Source organism: Entelurus aequoreus, linkage group LG15 (assembly GCF_033978785.1).
Source record: "Entelurus aequoreus isolate RoL-2023_Sb linkage group LG15, RoL_Eaeq_v1.1, whole genome shotgun sequence".
In the NCBI taxonomy this organism is placed as follows: Eukaryota; Metazoa; Chordata; class Actinopteri; order Syngnathiformes; family Syngnathidae; genus Entelurus; species Entelurus aequoreus.
Window position 1 is genome coordinate 37,099,111 of NC_084745.1, and position 20,314 is coordinate 37,119,424.

The following is a 20,314-nucleotide window of genomic DNA, read 5'->3' on the forward strand; positions in this document are numbered from 1 at the left end:
AACGGGAGCGCCCCTGACTCCCTACCAGAATATTTTATAATGCATTTAAAAATTGATAAATTTAATACATGCTTAATCTGTAGAAAATATGAAAGTGATGTGGTCAGGAGGCAGTGACGTGCAGTCAGGGGAGGCAGGTGAGGCGGGGCCTCACATGCCATCATGGAAAGAAAAAAAATGTAAAAAGAAAAAAAAATCATTAAATTGTTATATGTATCCAGTGATTATACTATAAAGTTATTTTCCATTTAACTTCACCAGTTTTAGATTATTTTTATTCAAAATCGCTGAATTTTCACATTTGCCGTTCAAATACTGAGAAGAGACGATGCGGTGATCAGCAGCCAGTTGAGGCACGTCACTGGTTGTGCCTCAACATGGATTGCGGACTCGGCTAACTGATGGCCTGCTGTGCAGTGAGACCGTATTGCTATATGAACTATATTTCACATTTCCATAGTTTAGTTAGCTGAGGTATATAATGTACAGTGTATTTTGTCAACAACTGTATGTGTGTAAGTATTTCTTGTGCCGAGCAATCATAAAACGGCTGCGAAGACGCACTGGCTGAGGCTCGCAGTAATCCCGCCTCCTGGCGGTAGAGAATGCACCCCCGCCGTAGAATGCACCCCCTGACGGGAGTGTTATATCAACTAAAGCCCATACTTAAATTTTCCACGTGCAAGATTAAATCTACTTAAAAAAGTTATTTAATAAGAAGCCAAAGAGTGCAAAAACAATAATGTTCGTGTTGGAAGAGTTGTGAATGACTGCAGGGCCACAACATTAGGTACACCTGCAGACTGCAGCACGGATTTCATATTTCATTCTTTCACAACTCCTCCAACACGAACATTATTGTTTTTGCACTTTTTGGCTTCTTATTAAATAACTTTTTTAAATAGATTCAATCTTGCACGTGGAAAGTTTAAGTGTGGGCTTTAGTTGATATAACACTCCCGTCAGGGGGTGCATTCTACGGCGGGTGTGCATTAATCCAGCACAACAGCGGCGCATGGACTTCATTTATAAGTAAAGGTAAGACCATAACGTTTTTTTTATTAAATGTGCTTTTTTGTGTGCTACAGTTTGTATGTGTAAAGTTAAAGTTAAGTTAAAGTACCAATGATTGTCACACACACACTAGGTGTAATGAAAATTGTCCTCTGCATTTGACCCATCCCCTTGATCACCCCCTGGGAGGTGAGGGGAGCAGTGGGCAGCAACGGCGCCGCGCCCGGGAATAATTTTTGGTGATTTAACCCCCAATTCCAACCCTTGATGCTGAGTGCCAAGCAGGGAAGAATGCTGGTACGAGCTTTTAAACATAACCTGTTAACTGCTGCCAATCAAATGGTGAATAAGATACTCTTTAGGGTTCATATGTTTGTAAATCTGACTGTGATGAAGTCAGTGCCTCACCAGCCATGAACCTCACCGCACGTCACTGTCAGGAGGCGTGTTCTGAACTATAGAACTATATTGTCTTAGCTCTCCATACACTTGGGTAAAACGGAATCCATCCTGTTTGGGTCCCACATCAAACTTAAGAAAGTCAATGACTTCACTATAAAAGTGGGTGACATTGTTATCACCAGGAAAGATGAGGTCACCTACCTAGGTTCCATTAGGCTAACCTTTCCTGTGATAAAATGGCAACCAAGGTAATCAGAAAGGTTAACCAACGAACGAGATTTCTCTACAGAATCTCCTCTCGATCTGGTCAACAAAAGCACCATGAGGATTCTGGCGGGAACTCTCGTTCAACCCTTTATCGATTACGCATGCACCTCCTGGTACCCTAGCACCTCCAAAACCCTCAAATCTAAACTCCAAACATCTCAGAACAAGCTAGTCAGGTTACTTCTAGACCTCCACCCCAGATCCCACCTCACTCCTCCCCACTTCTCTAAAGTGGGCTGGCACAAGGTTGAGGACAGAGTTAAACAACTTGCACTGAGCCTAGTCTATAAAATCCACTACACCTCCCTGATACCGAAGTACATGTCAAACTACTTCCTTAACGTAAATGACCGCCATAACCACAACACCAGGGGGAGCTCCACTAATCACGTTAAACCCAGATTCCGAACTAACAAAGGTCTTAACTCATTCTCTTTCTATGCCACATCAATGTGGAATGCGCTCCCAACAGGTATAAAAGAAAGGGCATCTCTATCCTCCTTCAAAACCGCAATAAAAGTTCACCTCCAGGCAGCTATACAATCCTAAACTAACACCCTCCCCGGATTGCTAATAATCAATTGCTAATAATCAAATATAAACAATCAAATGCAGATACTTTTTCTTATGCCTTCTGATCTCTCTCTCTCTCTCTCTCTCTCTCTCTCTCTCTCTCTCTCTCTCTCTCTCTCTCTCTCTCTCTCTCTCTCTCTCTCTCTCTGTCTCTCTCTCTCTCTCTCTCCCTCTCTCTATGTCCACTACTTGCTGTCCATATCCTACCCCCCCCCCCCCTCCACACCCCTGATTGTAAATAATGTAAATAATTCAATGTGATTATCTTGTGTGATGACTGTTGATGATAGTATATATCTGTATCATGAATCAATTTAAGTGGACCCCGACTTAAACAAGTTGAAAAACTTATTCGGGTGTTACCATTTAGTGGTCAATTGTACGGAATATGTACTTCACTGTGCAACCTACTAATAAAAGTCTCAATCAATCAATCAATAATAAGTAACCACTTATTGTAGTTGCATATTTTCTACAGATTAAGCATGTATTCAATATATATTTTTAAATGCATTATAAAAAAAATTCTGGTAGGGAGTCAGTGGCGCTCCCGTGCGTCATTTATTGCAATGACAGTAGAGTGAAAGTAGTTGAAATTGTGTGTGATAATACTCCCTGATTTTTTTTTTTATCTACCACTTTTCAATTTTTATAATATTGTTCTTTTTTATTACGACTATGCTATTATTTTCATACAAAACAAAGTAGCGGTATTCAAATATTACAGCACGTGACGTCGTAGAAGCGCCACCGTAATACATTGCTGGAACGGAAGTGACGTAGTGTTTGCGCATGCGTGGACCTATCGGGGCTTCCAGCACTGTTTGGGTAGCGATGTTTATAGTCGACTAGATGTCTATGGTATCACACTGCATAATGTCGTATTTAAGAGCTTCATTAGGAAATTGGTAGATTTAGTCTGGGATTTGAAAACAACTAAGCAGAAATATGGTTAAATAAAATAAAACCTAATTGGTTATACATACTATAATTTTAAATGATTATTATAGCTATGTTTGAATGGCTATATATTTCATTTAATGCTGTAACAACGGGACGGCGTGGCGAAGTTGGTAGAGTGGTCGTGCCAGCAATCGGAGGGTTGCTGGTTACCTTCTACCATCCTAGTCACGTCCATTGTGTCCTTGGGCAAGACACTTCACCCTTGCTCCTGATGGGTGCTGGTTAGCGCCTTGCATGGCAGCTCCCGCCATCAGTGTGTGAATGGGTGAATGTGGAAATACTGTCAAAGCGCTTTGAGTACCTTCAAGGTAGAAAAGCGCTATACAAGTATAACCCATTTATTTAACGAAATTTTGACGTCTTGGGTGCATAGTGTCATGTTTTACGTAGGTCCCTGAACGCAACGATAGTAACCAAGGCAATGACGCTTTTGCTCGTAACCTAGGCATTCGCTGGCAAACACTAGCTACAATACACTGCGAGCTGGTCAGTCTGACAGATTATCTTCTAAAAAATAGTGTATAACCTATCTTCATATTTACTTTCATTATTTGGTTAAACAAAATTAGCTTAACAGCCAATCTACACTATAGCTAACTGGAGTGTTTTTTAAATTACAGGCCACACGCACTTTTCCTGTCAGTTTGAGCCACAAGCTAGCTAAATGTGTGACGCTAACGTTAGCGCAACAGCCACCATGGTAAGAATCTTTTTGTTGTAATTCATCCTTTGTAGTTTGAAGTATTCCTTAGAATGTGTCAACTTAAACATACTTTGCTACGTTGTCTTAGAGTACCTGTGGTATATTGTAGTTACGGGGCTAAAGATAGCTCGGCGGCTAATTACCCTGGCCAAGTAAAAACAGGGACCAGTCAGTATCGAAGATACTGATATTGTTCACTTTTTACAAACAAAAAGCAACAACAAACCTATTTGTGAACAATAAGTCCAACAATGTAAGACATTACAAAAAAAATCTACAAAAAATTACACTTATTTCATTTTATTTCGTATGAAGCACAGGGGTTAGTGCATGTGCCTCACAATACGAAGGGCCTGAGTTAAATCCCGGGCTCGGGGTCTTTCTGTGTGGAGTTTGCATGTTCTCCCCGTGACTGCGTGGGTTCCCTCCAGGTACTCTGGCTTCCTCTCATGAATTGATTAACGTGGACCCCGACTAAGTTGAAAATCTTATTCGGGTGTTACCATTTAGTGGTCAATTGTACGGAATGTGTACTGTACTGTGCAATCTACTAATAAAAGTTTCTATCAATCAAAAAAACTCCCACCTCCAAAGACACGCACCTGGGGATAGGTTGATTGGCAACACTAAATTGACCCTAGTGTGTGAATGTGAGTGTGAATATTGTCTGTCTACAAACCCTGTTTCCATATGAGTTGGGAAATTGTGTTAAATGTAAATATAAACGAAATACAATGATTTGCAAATCATTTTCAACCCATATTCAGTTGAATATGCTACAAAGACAACATATTTGATGTTCAAACTGATAAACATTTTTTTTTTGCAAATAATCATTAACTTTAGAATTTGATACCAGCAACACGGGACAAAGAAGTTGGGAAAGGAGGCAATAAATACTGATAAAGTTGAGGAATGCTCATCAAACACTTATTTGGAACATCCCACAGGTGAACAGGCAAATTGGGAACAGTTGGGTGCCATGATTGGGTATAAAAGCAGCTTCCATGAAATGCTCAGTCATTCACAAACAAGGATGGAGCGAGGGTCACCACTTTGTCAACAAATGCATGAGCAAATTGTTGAACAGTTTAAGAAAAACCTTTCTCAACCAGCTATTGCAAGGAATTTAGGGATTTCACCATCTACGGTCCGTTATATCATCAAAGCGTTCAGAGAATCTGGAGAAATGACTGCACGTAAGCAGCTAAGCCTGTGACCTTCGATCCCTCAGGCTGTACTGCATCAACAAGCGACATCAGTGTGTAAAGGATATCACCACATGTGCTCAGGAACACTTCAGAAACCCACTGTCAGTAACTACAGTCGGTCGCTACATCTGTAAGTGCAAGTTAAAACTCTCCTATGCAAGGCGAAAACCGTTTATCGACAACACCCAGAAACACTGTCGGCTTCGCTGGGCCTGAGCTCATCTAAGATGGACTGATACAAAGTGGAAAAGTGTTCTGAGGTCTGACGAGTCCACATTTCAAATTGTTTTTGGAAACTGTGGACGTTCTGTCCTCCGGACCAAAGAGGAAAAGAACCATCCGGATTGTTATAGGCGCAAAGTTGAAAAGCCAGCATCTGTGATGGTATGGGGGTGTATTAGTGCCCAACACATGGGTAACTTACACATTTGTGAAGGCGCCATTAATGCTGAAAGGTACATACAGGTTTTGGAGCAACATATGTTGCCATCCAAGCAACGTTACCATGGACGCCCCTGCTTATTTCAGCAAGACAATGCCAAGCCACGTTTTACATCAATTTGGCTTCATAGTAAAAGAGTGTGGGTACTAGACTGGCCTGCCTTTAGTCCAGACCTGTCTCCCATTGAAAATGTGTGGCGCATTATGAAGCCTAAAATACCACAACGGAGACCCCCGGACTGTTGAACAACTTAAGCTGTACAACAAGCAAGAATGGGAAAGAATTTCACCTGAGAAGCTTAAAAAATGTGTCTCCTCAGTTCCCAAATGTTTACTGAGTGTTGTTAAAAGGAAAGGCCATGTAACACAGTGGTGAACATGCCCTTTCCCAACTACTTTGGCACGTGTTGCAGCCATAAAATTCTAAGTTAATTATTATTTGCAAAAAAAAAAAAGTTTATGAGTTTGAACATCAAATATCTTGTCTTTGTAGTGCATTCAATTGAATATGGTTTGAACAGGATTTGCAAACCACTGTATTCCGTTTAATAATAAATAATGGATTAGATTTTATATCGTGCTTTTCTATTGTTAGATACTCAAAGCGCTCACAGAGAAGTGGGAACCCATCATTCATTCACACCTGGTGGTGGTAAGCTACATTTGTAGCCAGAGCTGCCCTGGGGTAGACTGACGGAAGCGAGGCTGCCAGTTTGCGCCTACGCCCCCTCCGACCACCACCTACCATTCATTCATCATTCATTCACCAGTGTGAGCGGCACCAGGGGCAAGGGTGAAGTGTCCTGCCCAAAGACACAACGGCAGGGATTTTGGATGTCAAGAGGCGGGGAGCGAACCTGCAACCCTCAGGTTTCTGGCACGGCCGCTCTACCCACTACGCCATACCGTTTATATTTACATCCAACACAATTTCCCAACTCATATGGAAACAGGGTTTGTATCTGTGTTGGCCCTGCGATGAGGTGGGGACTTGTCCAGGGTGTACCCCGCCTTCCGCCCGAGTGCAGCTGAGATCGGCTCCAGCACCCCCTGCAGTCCCTAAAGGGACAAGCGGTAAAAAATGGCTGGATGATTTTTGAGGAAAATGAGGTCAATAGTGTGAGTAGTTTGTAAACAACTGTATATGTAACATAATATTTCAACAACACAACAAAGAACGAGAGTATCATTCCTATACCGAAGACAGGGTGTCCATTTCTTCATTAAATTGTTTTTTAACTTTGCTCCAATTTCCTTTACGAAGGCTGAATTTGGGTGTAATGAGCATCATCAGAACGAGGTGATCAGCTACATGCGATTTGCACGTTCAAAGCGGATTTTGAGACTCAAGACTGTGGACTCCTGCTTCGAGGAACTCAAAGACAGCAGGTGGGTGCTTGTTCTGCTCTTTATTTATTAATATGTTTTCTTTAGTTTCCCTCCGGCAGGCGATACAAATCACTGTATGCCATGACAACCTGTTAAAAGAACAGTTTCTTCCCCTAGGCCAGTTGTGTCAAAGTCAAGGCCCGCGGGCCAGATCCGGCTATGGCCCTCGGGATGATTTTGATTAGTATTAGAACCGTCCCGCAGGCCACAGCCGCCTGCTGTTGTTTTGCACGCACCAATACTTCATCAGTGTTGGCGCTAGGAATTTGCAAAATGGGGTCCCAGGGACCCCATCAAGTCATAAAAATGGGGTCCCACAGTACATTTTTGGGGTCCCAATTTTTTGTAATCGTTTTGAAAACAAATGATAAATGTATGCATTATCCTGTTATATCTCACATTCTGCATTGTGTTTTGGAAAAAGGTTGTCATAAACGTTACTTAATTCATAAAAGAAAATAATACTAAAGAAAACACATTTTTATGCATATGTAAATGTATTCAGTTATAAACATTCATTCACTTTCTTCTTTCCTTCATGGATCTAAACTTTCCGCTGCCGGTATTTTTTTCTATATTTTTATTGTAATATTTTCAGAATGTGTTTGTTCTAATTTTGGCCAAAGTAAGACAAAGAAAACAATCTGAATTTGTCTTTATTTTTAATTTTTAATGCCATGATTTTAATAGTTCGGCCCGCGTGTGCACATATTTTCCTCCACGCGGTGCCTGAGCTAAAATGAATCTAAATGTACTAACTCATATTCACTTCATCATCCTTTTGTCCTATTCACCACTGCACTATTATCTTATTAGCCTTGCGCATATTAGTTAATTAGATACTTGTTTGTAGTTTTAAAATATCGGTAATATTTATTTGTCAGTCTACCATGTCAAATTCCTTTTGTGTCAAACATACCTGGCCAGTAAAGCTGATTTGAGGACACACGTGTGATATTTAATGTCCTACAGCCCTTTGTTCCTTGCCTTTGTCAGAAGGCATTGGCAACTAATCCCATTAAGAATGACTTCCATATTCATTTTGGATGGAGTTTGGCTTGCTGTTAACTTGTGTCCATTTACACACACAAGAGGAACAGTACATTGCTCATGCAAAAGTCAGAGATACACATCCTTAATTAAGTCAGCAAAAATAATAATTTGCCAATAGGATATTACATGCAAAGATAAGTAATAACATGCGTTCACTCTTGCTGCACACTAAAAAGGCACATTTATGATACAGATCTTGTCAATTTACAGTTGTATTAATGTGTCTGTATTTGTGTCCATAGGCTGGTGGAGGAAACCTTCACCGTGGACGAGGTGAGGGATATGCTGGATGGGCTGCACGCGGTGGTACGCGGCGAGATGGAGATGGAGCTCATCAACACTGCACACACCAACGTCCTGCTCCTCAGGCAGATCTTCTACCAGGCCGAAAAGTTTTTCCTCCGGCTGCAAACGGACATCTCAGAGCTGGAGAATAGGTGAGCATTGAGGTCAAATACAGATACTTTCGCTGTTGTGCGTTTTTTCTAAAAAGCCTCTGGGATTATAACCTTGTTTTTTATGTTTGACAAGAGATGTATATTTTCGTATCGGTGTTGGTATCAAAATGTATTTCGATACTTATCGATACTTTTCACAATAAAGGAGACCACAAAAAAATCATTATTGGCTTTATTTTAACATAAAATCTTATAATACATATATATGCATTTCTTATTGCAATTAAAGAACCCATTAAATAACATATATTAGTGAACCATTTCAAAGCCAAAATACATCCATTCTCTCTCTTCTATCTCCATTTTGTTTCCGCTTGTAAGTGCGCTGTGTGTGTGTTGACTCACATGACCCTCGGCTAATATTACCAGCAATGTCAACACGGCGCGCCATTATGTCAATGAAAAAAAAAAAAAGGACCGGTATTTTTCAAAAGCTGTATAGTACCTTTTTTAATTCATTATTACCACAGTACTTTAGTAGTACCACAGTACTTTTATTAGTATCAATATACTGTATAACCATGCAAGAGACACATTGTGGTTTGCTAATCAGCAATCAAAAAAGCTGCAGCAGGCTGAGGTCATACGCGTGTCAGCTAAATAAATGCATCAAATGCCACTTCGTTGCTTAGATGTGGCTATTTCACGCATTGCAACCCAGGTAAAATTGACATTCCATGATGCCACTCCCTGCACAATAATATGTTTTGGTGAACTTTGTCACTTTTCACCTCACTAACCTTTAATGTGAGAGTTGTTCACATGCACATGATGGGTGGATGAAACTCTGAAGCAAAAAACTTTTTTTCAATGCTACGTGACTGATAGTGTCTAAAACGACGCATACGCCCCGTCATGAGGTGCTGTCTACGTGCGTTTAGCTGCTTTTTAAACCACATCTGAGCTCTTTCTTTGGCCACAGGTTTTTTTGTGTAAACAAGGGTGTGACAAAATGTCATAACATGTGATACAAAGGATTATATATCAGTGATATATGAAAATGATATACCGTAAATGCATTTTGAAATGTTGCTGTTTTCTTTACACACAGGGAGCTGTTAGAGCAAGTAGCGGAATTTGAGAAGACTGACTTTAAAGCCACTGATAAGGTGCGCCACATTGTGAAGTACTGTATAATACAGTTCATACAGTATAATGTGTGTCTTAAAAAATCCCAGGATTAGTGTCACAAAAGATATCTTTCACATCCAATTTACAAATTTCCCCCTTCCAAGTAATCCCTGTGGACTCTACCCCACTTTCCCAGCTTTCTCTGCCACATCTACTGTATATGCACTCCTGGAAAAATTATTTTGGAATCCTATGCATGGCCATACTGGTGTCGGCCCTTTTAACGATCCATTTGAACATGAGAAAGAGGATAAAAAAACAGACAGCGCCACGTCAGGTCTGGTGAGTAAGTAGGTTGTTCCTCCAGCGTGCGTCTGTCATGGTAAAGCAGCCACAAGTTGTCCTGCCACAACTCTCACCTCTTTGCCTGCACTGAACCAGGATCTTTCCGTATATGTAATGGTTGATTGTCTGGCTTTGTGGCAAGAACTCACAGTGAACAATGGCCAATTACATTGAGTCTTGAGATGCACTTCCACAGGCCCGGGGAGCATTTGAGATAAGAGCTGTCTCTCGGCTAATTGTTATGCTTTAAGTTGCAAGCAAAAATCTGAGTTACAAGCATCCCGCCAGTAGTTGGCATAACAAATGCCACAGTGAACCCCCTAAGATCCGACCGGAACAAATTAGCTTATAGCTAGAGATGGACATAAACTTTGTTTTCCAACCATGGGAATAAAGGAAGTACGTGTGAAGGACAGTGTTGAGAAGAAGGCCATGATTGATTGATTGATTGATTGAGACTTTTATTAGTAGGTTGCACAGTGAAGTACATATTCCGGACAATTGACCACTAAATGGTAACACCCGAATAAGTTTTTCAACTTGTTTGTCTTGTCCACTTAAATTGATTCATGATACAGATATATACTATCATATATACTATCATCATAATACAGTCATCACACAAGATAATTACGTTGAATTATTTACATTATTTACATCTTCATTAAATTAAAGAAAGAAATCATTAAAAACATGAGAGCCTGTGTAGATAGCTAACTTGGCTAAGAAGTTGGAGTGTAGCACTGCTGGTCTGCACCGTAGTGAATAGGGGTGCTAAAAAAAAAGATTCTCATCAGTATCAGGATTCTTATTTATTCCTATTTTAAATCGAGAGATAGGCTCCAGCACCCCCTGCAACCCCGAAAGGGACAGGCAGTAGAAAATAGATGGATGGATGATAAATTAAAAAAATAAAATTTTCTTTGCAATTTTGAATTTTAGTTAAATTTTTTAAATATCTTTTATAAGAATACATTTAAAAAAATACGTTTTTAGCCCATCTCCATGCTTACTCGCTGCACGCTTACGTTAGCAACTAAAACTGAAAATGTTTAATTATTATACTAAATAATACATCGCGAGAATCGGTTTGAATCAAGAATCGTGTTAAATTAAGAATCGATTCTTATTTTTAATCGTCACCACAATAATCGTAATCGGATTGAATCATGAGGTGCCCAAAGATTCCCACCTCTAATACTGAAACAGACAGTATTACAGCAGTAAATAACCCCAGTCAAATATGTTAAAATTATATCTGAACAGCAGACATTATGCATAAAAATATGGAGAAGCTGTCGGGAGATACCTTAGAATTCCACTCTACAAGGTTAATACTGTACATTATTATTACATTACTACATAAAACTAATGTAGGTGTTTGTAGTACATCCTATTGTAGGTTTTTTTTATACAATATTTCTTATTAAAAGTGTTGTTTTCCTTTTTAAAGGAATGTTACATGTTAAAATTGTGCTGTTTTGGGAGGACCAGGCACCAATTAAATAGATTTCAGTATTTCAATTGGCGACGTTGACTTGAGATACAAGTGTTTCAAGTTAAAAGCACCCTCACGCAACCAATTTAAGCCTGTAAGTTAAGATACTGGTTTTTGAAAATTACCTGAATCATGGCCTAAATACACAGGTGCATTCTGAACTCTAAGGTTGCTGTACCGTTAACACTGCTTGTCAAGATGGCCGTGACCACAGAGCTGCAGAAGATCCAGGAGGAACCTTCAATGATCGATAAAGCCGTGGCTAAGGAGGGCTTCAAAAATAAAAAATTGTAGTTTGGATTTGAAATATATCTTTTCCGTCACACCTTGTATTTTAAAAGCCATCAATATGTGCCATTTGATTAGTAGCACAGTGGATTGTTTTATTTGCCCAGATGAACCAGGAGAGCAGCAAACCCAAGTTGGCACCGCTGAATGAAGGTGGCGTGTCTGAGCTTCTAAACAAGGTCTGAAGCTTGACCGTGTGGAGAACACCACCGAAAACTATTTCCAATTCATTCACCTTGGATTTATTTTCATACATTTTAGGAGATTGCAAGACTACAGGAGGAAAATGATAAACTGAAAGCCAAGCTGCGCACTTTAGAATCCCAGGTATAAAAACATACTTTCATACACCATTCACTGCAACTTAAGTTGATACTGCTTACGTCGACAACCAGTGTAAGTCGACCAATTTATCAAGTACTGGTCCACCGTGTTTTTATTAGGGGTGTCCTGATCCAAGCTCTGATACAAGCACTCATGCAGAGGGTTTACTTGAGCAAAGATGGACAGCCAGTTAACATCTACATTTCCTGTATTTGGGTGAAGTCATTTACAAAAGGTAAACATGGTAGGCTATAGGCTACTAAGAGCTAGCAGCTACACAGCAACTAAGCACACAACTGCACACAAGGCACACAAGCTACACGTATGTAATAAGTCCTTAATTAAAATATAATGCAGTCTGAAACATCATGTTTGTCAATGTAAATAAGTATCAAATATAGTAATTATAGTTACATATCACTTACACATACAGAGTATCCAAGGCAGAAGCATATTAGAAAGTATCTAGTAGCAAACGTATCCGCATCATTCCATTTACTGCGTCATAAGCTTAGCTTATTTTTTTTTTTAAATTGTGGCCACTGGATGTCACCAAACAAAACAAATACCACTCTATAGAAAGACAACATAAGTCCATTCCAGACGGTTAATGATAAATATGTGACTATTTTTCATACCTAAGTATTTTCATTTGATCAAGTCATTTCTACCTATGACAAAAAATGTGGGACCCAAAGGAGTCGTTTCTATGAAAAATTGGTCCGTTTGGATCATGTTGGAAAATTGTTAATGATATCACGGCTAGTGTGTTTTTGCAAAAGCCAATTTGTGGATGCTTCAAAATCAATGTTCTTATTTCCTTAGGCAATGAGTGTGCTGGACGACAAGACCAAGGCAGAGAGAGCCCTTAAAGACCTCCGGAATGTGCAAGGTGACCAGCAGGTAGCGTTCAATATCTGACCTTCTTTGTGACGGGATTGTTAAAGCACTTTTTTGAAGCTGTCAATCTCATTTCTAATACAAGCTGAGCGCTCACGCCAATGAGATCAGCTGTCTGCAGAACACCGTGGCGGCCCTCAAGGACGACTACGAGCGCTCGCTGACCGTCAGCGCCGCCTCTCAGAATAACCTGCAGGAGAACCTGGTCTCTGCCAAACACGAACTCCTGCGAGTACAAGAGCAGCTGGCCTTAGCGGAAAAGGTCCACTGCCACAAGTCATTTTATGCCAGAGCGTGATGTTTTAAATGTGTCTTTTCATTATGTGTCTGTCGGTGTCCAGGAGCTGGATAAGAAGTTCCAACAAACGGCTGCGTATCGCAACATGAAGGAGATCCTGACAAAGAAGAATGAGCAAATTAAGGACATTAGAAAACAATTGCAAAGGTGAGTCAACATGGTTTAGACACATTTTCAAGGCCATGGACCCCCATACGGATGGAGTTGAGAGATGGCACGGGGACCACCCTATTTGTATATCCAATATAAATAGTTTTTTTTAAATTAAACTGGTCCTAAAGGTACCTTGTTATTGTGCAATAATAAGATATTCAAATAATATAGCATAATGCTGTAAATAGCTAGCTTTCAATTAACATGTTAATCACTAGCTGACAACGGGTACGCTAATTATTAGTTGACAACTGATGCGCTAATCGCTAGTTGATAACTGGTGCATTTATTCCGAGCCGACAACTACCTAATGATAGCTAATGATAGCTGGCAACTGGTGTAATTGCTAGCATGTAACTAGAGCGCTAATCGCGAGCTATATTAAATGCTAACATGGATACATCCATCCATCCATTTTCTACCGCTTGTCCCTTTTGGGTTGCGAGGGGTGCTGCAGCCTATCTCAGCTGCAATTGGGCGGTAGGTGGGGTACACCATGGACAAGTCGCCATCTCATCACAGGGCCACACAGATAGACAGACAACATTCACACTCACATTCACATACTAGGGACCATTTAGTGTTGCCAATCAACCTGTCCCAAGGTGCATGTTTTTGGAGGTGGGAGGAAACCGGAGTACCCGGAGGGAACCCACGCAGTCATATAATTATTTATTAATGACTTGTCCAGAGTGTACCCTGCCTTCCGCCCGAGTGCAGCTGGGGTATGCCCCAGCCCCCCGCGACACCGAGAGGGACAAGCAGTAGAAAATAGATGGCTGGATTTTATTATTTTAAACTTGCAAGGTCCACTGAGTGCGGTGTACATGCCACTGCTTTTGTTAAACAACACTACAGTCTGTTGTAGCAAATGTTAATGTGCATTTCAAAACATTTAAAGTTGTGGAAAAATTGCCTGGGAAATAAAAAAAATATTTTAAATATAGTCTAATCAACCAAAAATTTCATGACCCCCTGCAGTACATCCGTGGACGCACTGGGGGTCATAGAAGACCTCTGGTTTAGTGTGCTTGTATTAGAAGAGTACAATAATTGTATCAACATAATGACTTAGTCCCCCGTATCATTTTATCATGATAATCACACACACTATTTGTTGTCTGAGTATAAAAAACAAAAAAACACATCAGCATTTTTGGCTAATTTCAGTTTTGTCTCTTACCAGATACGAGCCCAACGAATGAGTTCTTGTTTCTGCTGATGCACCTCGAATGGAAATCCAGGTAGAACGATGGAACCAGAATGTACCCCTGGGTTTGGGAAGAGCAACATTTGACCCCACTGCTGCTGACTGAAGCACAATAAAGCAGCGCTTTCGTGAGCATTTGTTTAATCATGTTTTATTCTGCAAATTTTCTAGCTGCTTCTAGGTGGCTAATTAGAGTTATATGCACCTACCACCATTGACACCTTGTTTTTTTCACTGAACTGGACTCCCAGAATGAAAAAAAAAAGTCCCTTAAAGCCACTACACATTGAGGAGGAGCATTTTCTAAAATCGGACTTTCTGTGAATGTCCGATCCTATAAAAAAGTATGCTGTTTATACGCTTGGCTTTGCTAGAATTATTTCCTTGCTTGCTTATATTATACAAAGAGGATAACCTATGTTGCAAACAATATCACGTATCTTTCATATTAATGTGGACTTTGGACTGGAATGCGAGTAAAGAGAGGGAAAAAAAAACAATGTAAAATGTTATACAACATTGTAATTGTACACACATGCTGTATTCCCTTCACACATGCATTTTGTGGTCTGTGCATAAAAGCTGTGTGCAAATAAAAGCGGCAACTAGCTCAACTAAAAGCGACAGCTTGACTCAACAGGGGGCGCCATACCGCAAAAGGTTATGGTTGTCAAGTCCCTGAACACTTGGTTAGGTAATAGGTACTAATGAGGGCCTAATACTTCACATACAAAACCCAAAACCAGTGAAGTTGGCACGTTGTGTAAATCGTAAATAAAAACAGTACAATGATTTGCAAATCCTTTTCAACTTATATTCAAATACATTGCAAAGACAACATATTTAATGTTCAAACTGAGAAATTTTTTTGGGTGGAAAATAATCATTAACTTACAATTTAATGGCAGCAACACAATGCAAAAAAGTTGGCACTGGGGCATTTTGACCACTGTGTTACATCACCTTTCCTTTTAACAACACTCAGTAAACATTTGGGAACTGAGGAGACCAATTTTTGAAGCTTTTCAGGTGAAATTCTTTCCCATTCTTGCTTGATGTACACCTTAAGTTGTTCAACAGTCCGGGGTCTCTGTTGTTGTATTTTACGCTTCATAATGTGCCACACATTTTCAATGGAAGACAGGTCTGGACTACAAGCAGGCCAGTCTAGTACCCGCACTCTTTTACTATGAAGCCACACTGTTGTAACACGTGCAGTATGTAGCTTGGCATTGTCTTGCTGAAATAAGCAGGGACTTTCATGAAAAAGACGTTGCTTGGATGGCGACATATGTTGCTCCAAAACCTGTATGTACCTTTCAGCATTAATGGTGCCTACGCAGATGTATAAGTTACCCATGCCTTGGATACTAATACACCCCCATACCATCACAGATGCTGGCTTTTGAACTTTGCGCCTGTAACAGTCCGGATTGTTCTTTTCCCTCTTTGGTCCGGAGGACACGACGTCCACAGTTTCCAAATTCAATTTGAAATGTGGACTTGTCAGACCACAGAACACTTTTACACTTTGCATCAGTCCATCTTAAATGAGCTCGAGCCCAGCGAAGCCGGCGGCGTTTTTGGGTGTTGTTGATAAATGGCTTCCGCTTTGCATAGTAGAGTTTTAACTTGCACTTACAGATGTAGCGGCGAACTGTAGTTACTGACTGTGGTTTTCTGAAGTGTTCCTGAGCCCAAGTGGTGATATCCTTTACACACTGATGTCGTTTTTTAATGCAGTACCGCCTGAGGGATCGAAGGTCAGGCATTCAATGTTGGTTTTCGGCCTTGCCGCTTGCGTGCAGGGATTTCTCCAGATTCTCTGCACCTTTTGACGATATTACGGACCGTAGATGGTGAAATTCCTTGCAAGAGATCGTTGAGAAATGTTGTTCTATACACTGTTCGACAATTTGCTCACACATTTGTTCACAAAGTGGTGACCCTTGCCCAATCCTTGTTTGTGAATGACTGAGCATTTCCTGGCAGCTGCTTTTATACCAAATCACGGCACCCACCTGTTCCCAATTAGCCTGTTCAGCTGTGGGATATTCCAAATAAGTGTTTGATGAGCATTCCTCTACTTTATCAGTCTTTTTGCTACTTGTGGCAGCTTTTCTGAAACATCTTGTAGGCATCAAATTCCAAATGAGCTTTTACTTGCAAAAAATAACAAAGTTTACCAGTTCGAACGTTAAGTATCTTGTCTTTGCAGTGTATTCAATTGTATATAGATTCAAAAGGATTTCCAAATCATTGTATTCTGTTTTTATTTACGATATACACAACGTGCCAACTTCGCTGGTTTTGGGTGTTGTATATTGTCAATCAGTTATAAAATTGTGTTAAATATAATGTACTTTGTTCATTGTAAGTAATACAATAAAATGATGATAGCAGCTGCACATCAAAATAGACTGAAAGAATGATACAAAAACATAATATGATGGAGTGCTGTCATACATCAACCAAATTAACCGTTTATTTTTTCCTCCTTAGAGAAGATGACTTTTGATGCTGTAAATACACTATTATACATTGTGATAGTTGGTGTGTCTCGTCACTTCTTGTCAATCAGGCTCTTAAACTTGGTGGTTTTGAGTACTGTGGTGAACACACACTTGAGTGGACAACATCGATGAAAGGAAACACTTCTCTGGTGGCGTCAGTCACAGCTGCTTCCATGGGCCTCATTGTGGTGCAAACTGAGACAATCATATAGGAAGGGAAAAGGGGGGGGGGGGAATTGCGGTGAAGCATGCAAACATGTGAAATGACCGAAACAAACAGGACGACCCCCGATTTCAATCCTCGCTTGCCAATCAACACTTGTCCTACATAGAGTATACTACACCACGTGTTTCATCAGCCTTGTTGACGCACCACGTGTTGTTGTGCCGCTGTGGTTGACAATGTGACTTCTGTCATTTGATTTATTTCCCTTTATAAACCTGGTACGCTCCTCTTTTTCATTGTCTTTTTAAATGTTGTGTCACATGAATGTTTTTTTAGCAACATCATCCTATACCAGGCCAAAAGAACTGGATGTTCCCGGCTTTAAATGCCTTTAAATTCCTTCAAGTTGATTTTAGAAGACAATGGTTTTTGCAGCAGATTCTGTAAAAACAGCAGAGTGCTGCTGTCATATAGTAAGTAAGTAAAATGTATTTATACAGCATTTCTCACAGCGAGATCTCACAAAGTGCTTCACCTGGTTAAAATACAAATAGTAATCCCAACACACATACAACAGAAACATTGCAAAATTAAATAATAAATATGATATAACAATAATATAAAAAGGGAAATTAAATATTACAGCAATGCACACTTGAACAAATGTGTTTTTAGCTAGTTTTTAAAAGGTACAGTTCTTAGCTCATATGGGAGTGCATTCCACCATTTAGGGGCAACTGACTCAAAGGCTCTAGCGCCTTTACTTTTTAATTTTGTGTGAGGTACAAAAAGCAGAAGGTGGTCAGCAGACCGCAGTGACCTAACAGGACAGTGAAGAGACAACAGATCTATCATGTAAGCTGGTGCTTGGCCCTTGAGTACCCTAGAGGTAATGGATATGATTTTGTACTGAATCCTGAAATGAACAGGTTGCCAGTGCAAGGATGCTAAGACGGGGGTAATATGACTGAATTAATGACATCTTGACAAGAGCCTAGCGGCAGCGTTTTGTACAAATTTGCAGGCGAGCTGTGGATGTTTTGTTAATACAGGTGTAGAGTGAGTTGCAATAGTCAAGACGTGAGGAAACAAGAGCATGAATCATGATTTCTAATTCAGAATGAGATAGTATGGATCGGAGTTTAGAGATTTTTCTGAGGTGGAAAAAGCTGTAGCTGGTAATACTTTTGATGTGCTCCTCAAAAGCACGGTGTGGTTAAATTTGACCCCAAAATTTCTCAGATTGCGGCGCACATTAATACTAAGGGATCCTAGTTGATTACTTTAGAAATTACAGTGTCAGGGGCAATAATTAACACTTCCGTTTTGGCAGAGTTCAGCTAAAAAGTATTACTAGCCTTCCAGTATTTAACCTCAGCCAGACAATTATTTAGAAAATCAAATTCATGTGTCCTATCAGGGTTAAATGAGAAATATAACTGAAGGTCATCAGCGTACAAATGGTATGAGATACCTTCAAAATTCCTGATGTCTTCCCCGAGTGGAAGCATGTATAGGGTAAAGAGGATAGGCCCCAAAACTGAACCCTAGGGCACCCTGTACAAGAGGGGAACGGACTCTGACTTATAAGGGCCAACAGCCACAGAGAAAGATCTGTCTGCCAAATATGATTTAAACCATTAGAGCGCTGTTTCTGAAAAGTCCACCCAGTCCCTCAGCTGGTCTACAAGGATTTGATGGGCGACAGTGTCAAAGCTGCTCTGAGGTCAAGCATAACCAGAATTGTACTTTTAACAGCATCAGAGGTCATCATGATGTCATTGGAAAACCTGAGTAGAGCAATTTCTGTAGAATGTAACTGACGATAACTGAAGATATTGTGTGGATTAAAGCTGAGACCAACTGGTTTGCCACAATTTTTTCTCAAATGTTTGGACGGGAAGGAACACTTGGAGATGGGCCAATTGTTGCTAAGAACAGAGGGGTCAAGGTTTTGCTTTTTAAGAACAAGCTGCCTGCTTGAAATGGGATGGAACACAACCACAAACCAGTGAACGATTGAATATGAAAAGCAGGGATGGACCATTAGTGCTGTAGCATTTTTTAACAAAGTTGTGGACAGGATGTCTAATGGACTCGAAGAGATCTTAATTAAATACACAATATCTGCTAAGTCTTTTAAGGAAAGAGGTTAGAACTTATCAAAAAATGCCTGTCCTAGGGGTGGAGTGGGTTGGGAAAAGATGGACAATGGTATAATGGTATGTTGACAAAAAACAAACAAACCACTGCAGTCCTTGTGAGAAGACATGTTATGCACCTGTAATGTAATTTGTGGTGTCAAAAATGACCCTTGGATTTATTTTATTGGCGGTAATAAAATTAGCAAAATAAGAGGCTCTGGCCACTTTAACCAAATATCTGAATTCAGCTAACAGATCTTTTAGATGGAGACAATGGATGGAGTTTTGTTGACTTCCACAAAAATATAGAAGATCTTTGACTTGCTGTCGACTGAGCTTGTTTGTGTTTAGTTTAGAGTTAAAAGAGTTTTAGATTATTACATCGCCTTGCATTGACATTGTTCACACAATAAAATAAATAGGATGGAAGAAGTCCAGCTTCTGCACCACAAGTTTCAAACTCAAGGCCCCGGGAGATTTTACAGTAAAAAAAAACAGTTTACAGTAATGTAGTGTAAAAACACAGTAAGAGTTAAGATAAAGGAGCAAGTGTTCAAAAATAAATTGCAGGATTAGTCTGCATTTTTACATGATTCTGTTTCTGTTTCTGTTTAAGCGGTAGAGAATGGATGGATGTATAAAATGTCTGTATGTTACATCACATATTACACATTTCCATTTCTCATTACAACATGTCGTAAAAGGAGTAAGGAGAAGCTTATTTAATCCTACCCCTTTCAACTTCATAACAATTTCTGTATTCATTCCTTATTCTCAAATTGTAACTGTTCAAAACAATGCATTCTAGATGCCACAATTCACATATGAATGAGATTAATAACTAATTTAAATAAAGACAAATATGTCTATCAAATTTATTTTTCCTAGTACTTTGTAAACACTTGTAGTTTGAATATCTTTTTAAACTGG

At 39.9% G+C, this 20,314-nt stretch overlaps 1 protein-coding gene across 3 annotated transcripts; it reads left to right on the plus strand.

Annotated features, from left to right (window-relative positions):
* The first annotated feature begins 3,572 nt into the window (after positions 1–3,572).
* On the plus strand, positions 3,573–15,116 carry LOC133630461 (leucine zipper transcription factor-like protein 1). Of its 3 annotated transcripts, none has more exons than XM_062022057.1 (11): positions 3,573–3,705; positions 3,840–3,919; positions 6,839–6,963; positions 8,259–8,453; positions 9,526–9,583; positions 11,784–11,855; positions 11,938–12,003; positions 12,826–12,903; positions 12,986–13,162; positions 13,242–13,345; positions 14,538–15,115. In XM_062022057.1, exons 2-11 carry the CDS (start codon positions 3,884–3,886, stop codon positions 14,554–14,556), a joined length of 930 nt encoding a protein of 309 aa, XP_061878041.1. In that variant the 5' UTR covers positions 3,573–3,705; positions 3,840–3,883; the 3' UTR covers positions 14,557–15,115. The 3 variants fall into 3 exon arrangements, with proteins under 3 accessions (XP_061878041.1, XP_061878043.1, XP_061878042.1); XM_062022059.1 differs by having other exon boundaries at positions 3,680–3,738; positions 14,538–15,116; XM_062022058.1 differs by lacking the exon at positions 3,573–3,705 and having other exon boundaries at positions 3,712–3,919.
* Positions 15,117–20,314: the final 5,198 nt, after the last annotated feature.

What these genes read in the sequence shown, in the direction of transcription:
- LOC133630461 (XM_062022057.1), top strand. Translation starts at nt 3,884, where the DNA reads ATGTGTGACGCTAACGTTAGCGCAACAGCCACCATG. An exon ending in GAGGAACTCAAAGACAGCAG is followed by an intron (nt 6,964 to 8,258) that starts GTGGGTGCTTGT and finishes TTGTGTCCATAG; the next exon opens with GCTGGTGGAGGAAACCTTCA. An exon ending in ATGTGCAAGGTGACCAGCAG is followed by an intron (nt 12,904 to 12,985) that starts GTAGCGTTCAAT and finishes TTCTAATACAAG; the next exon opens with CTGAGCGCTCACGCCAATGA.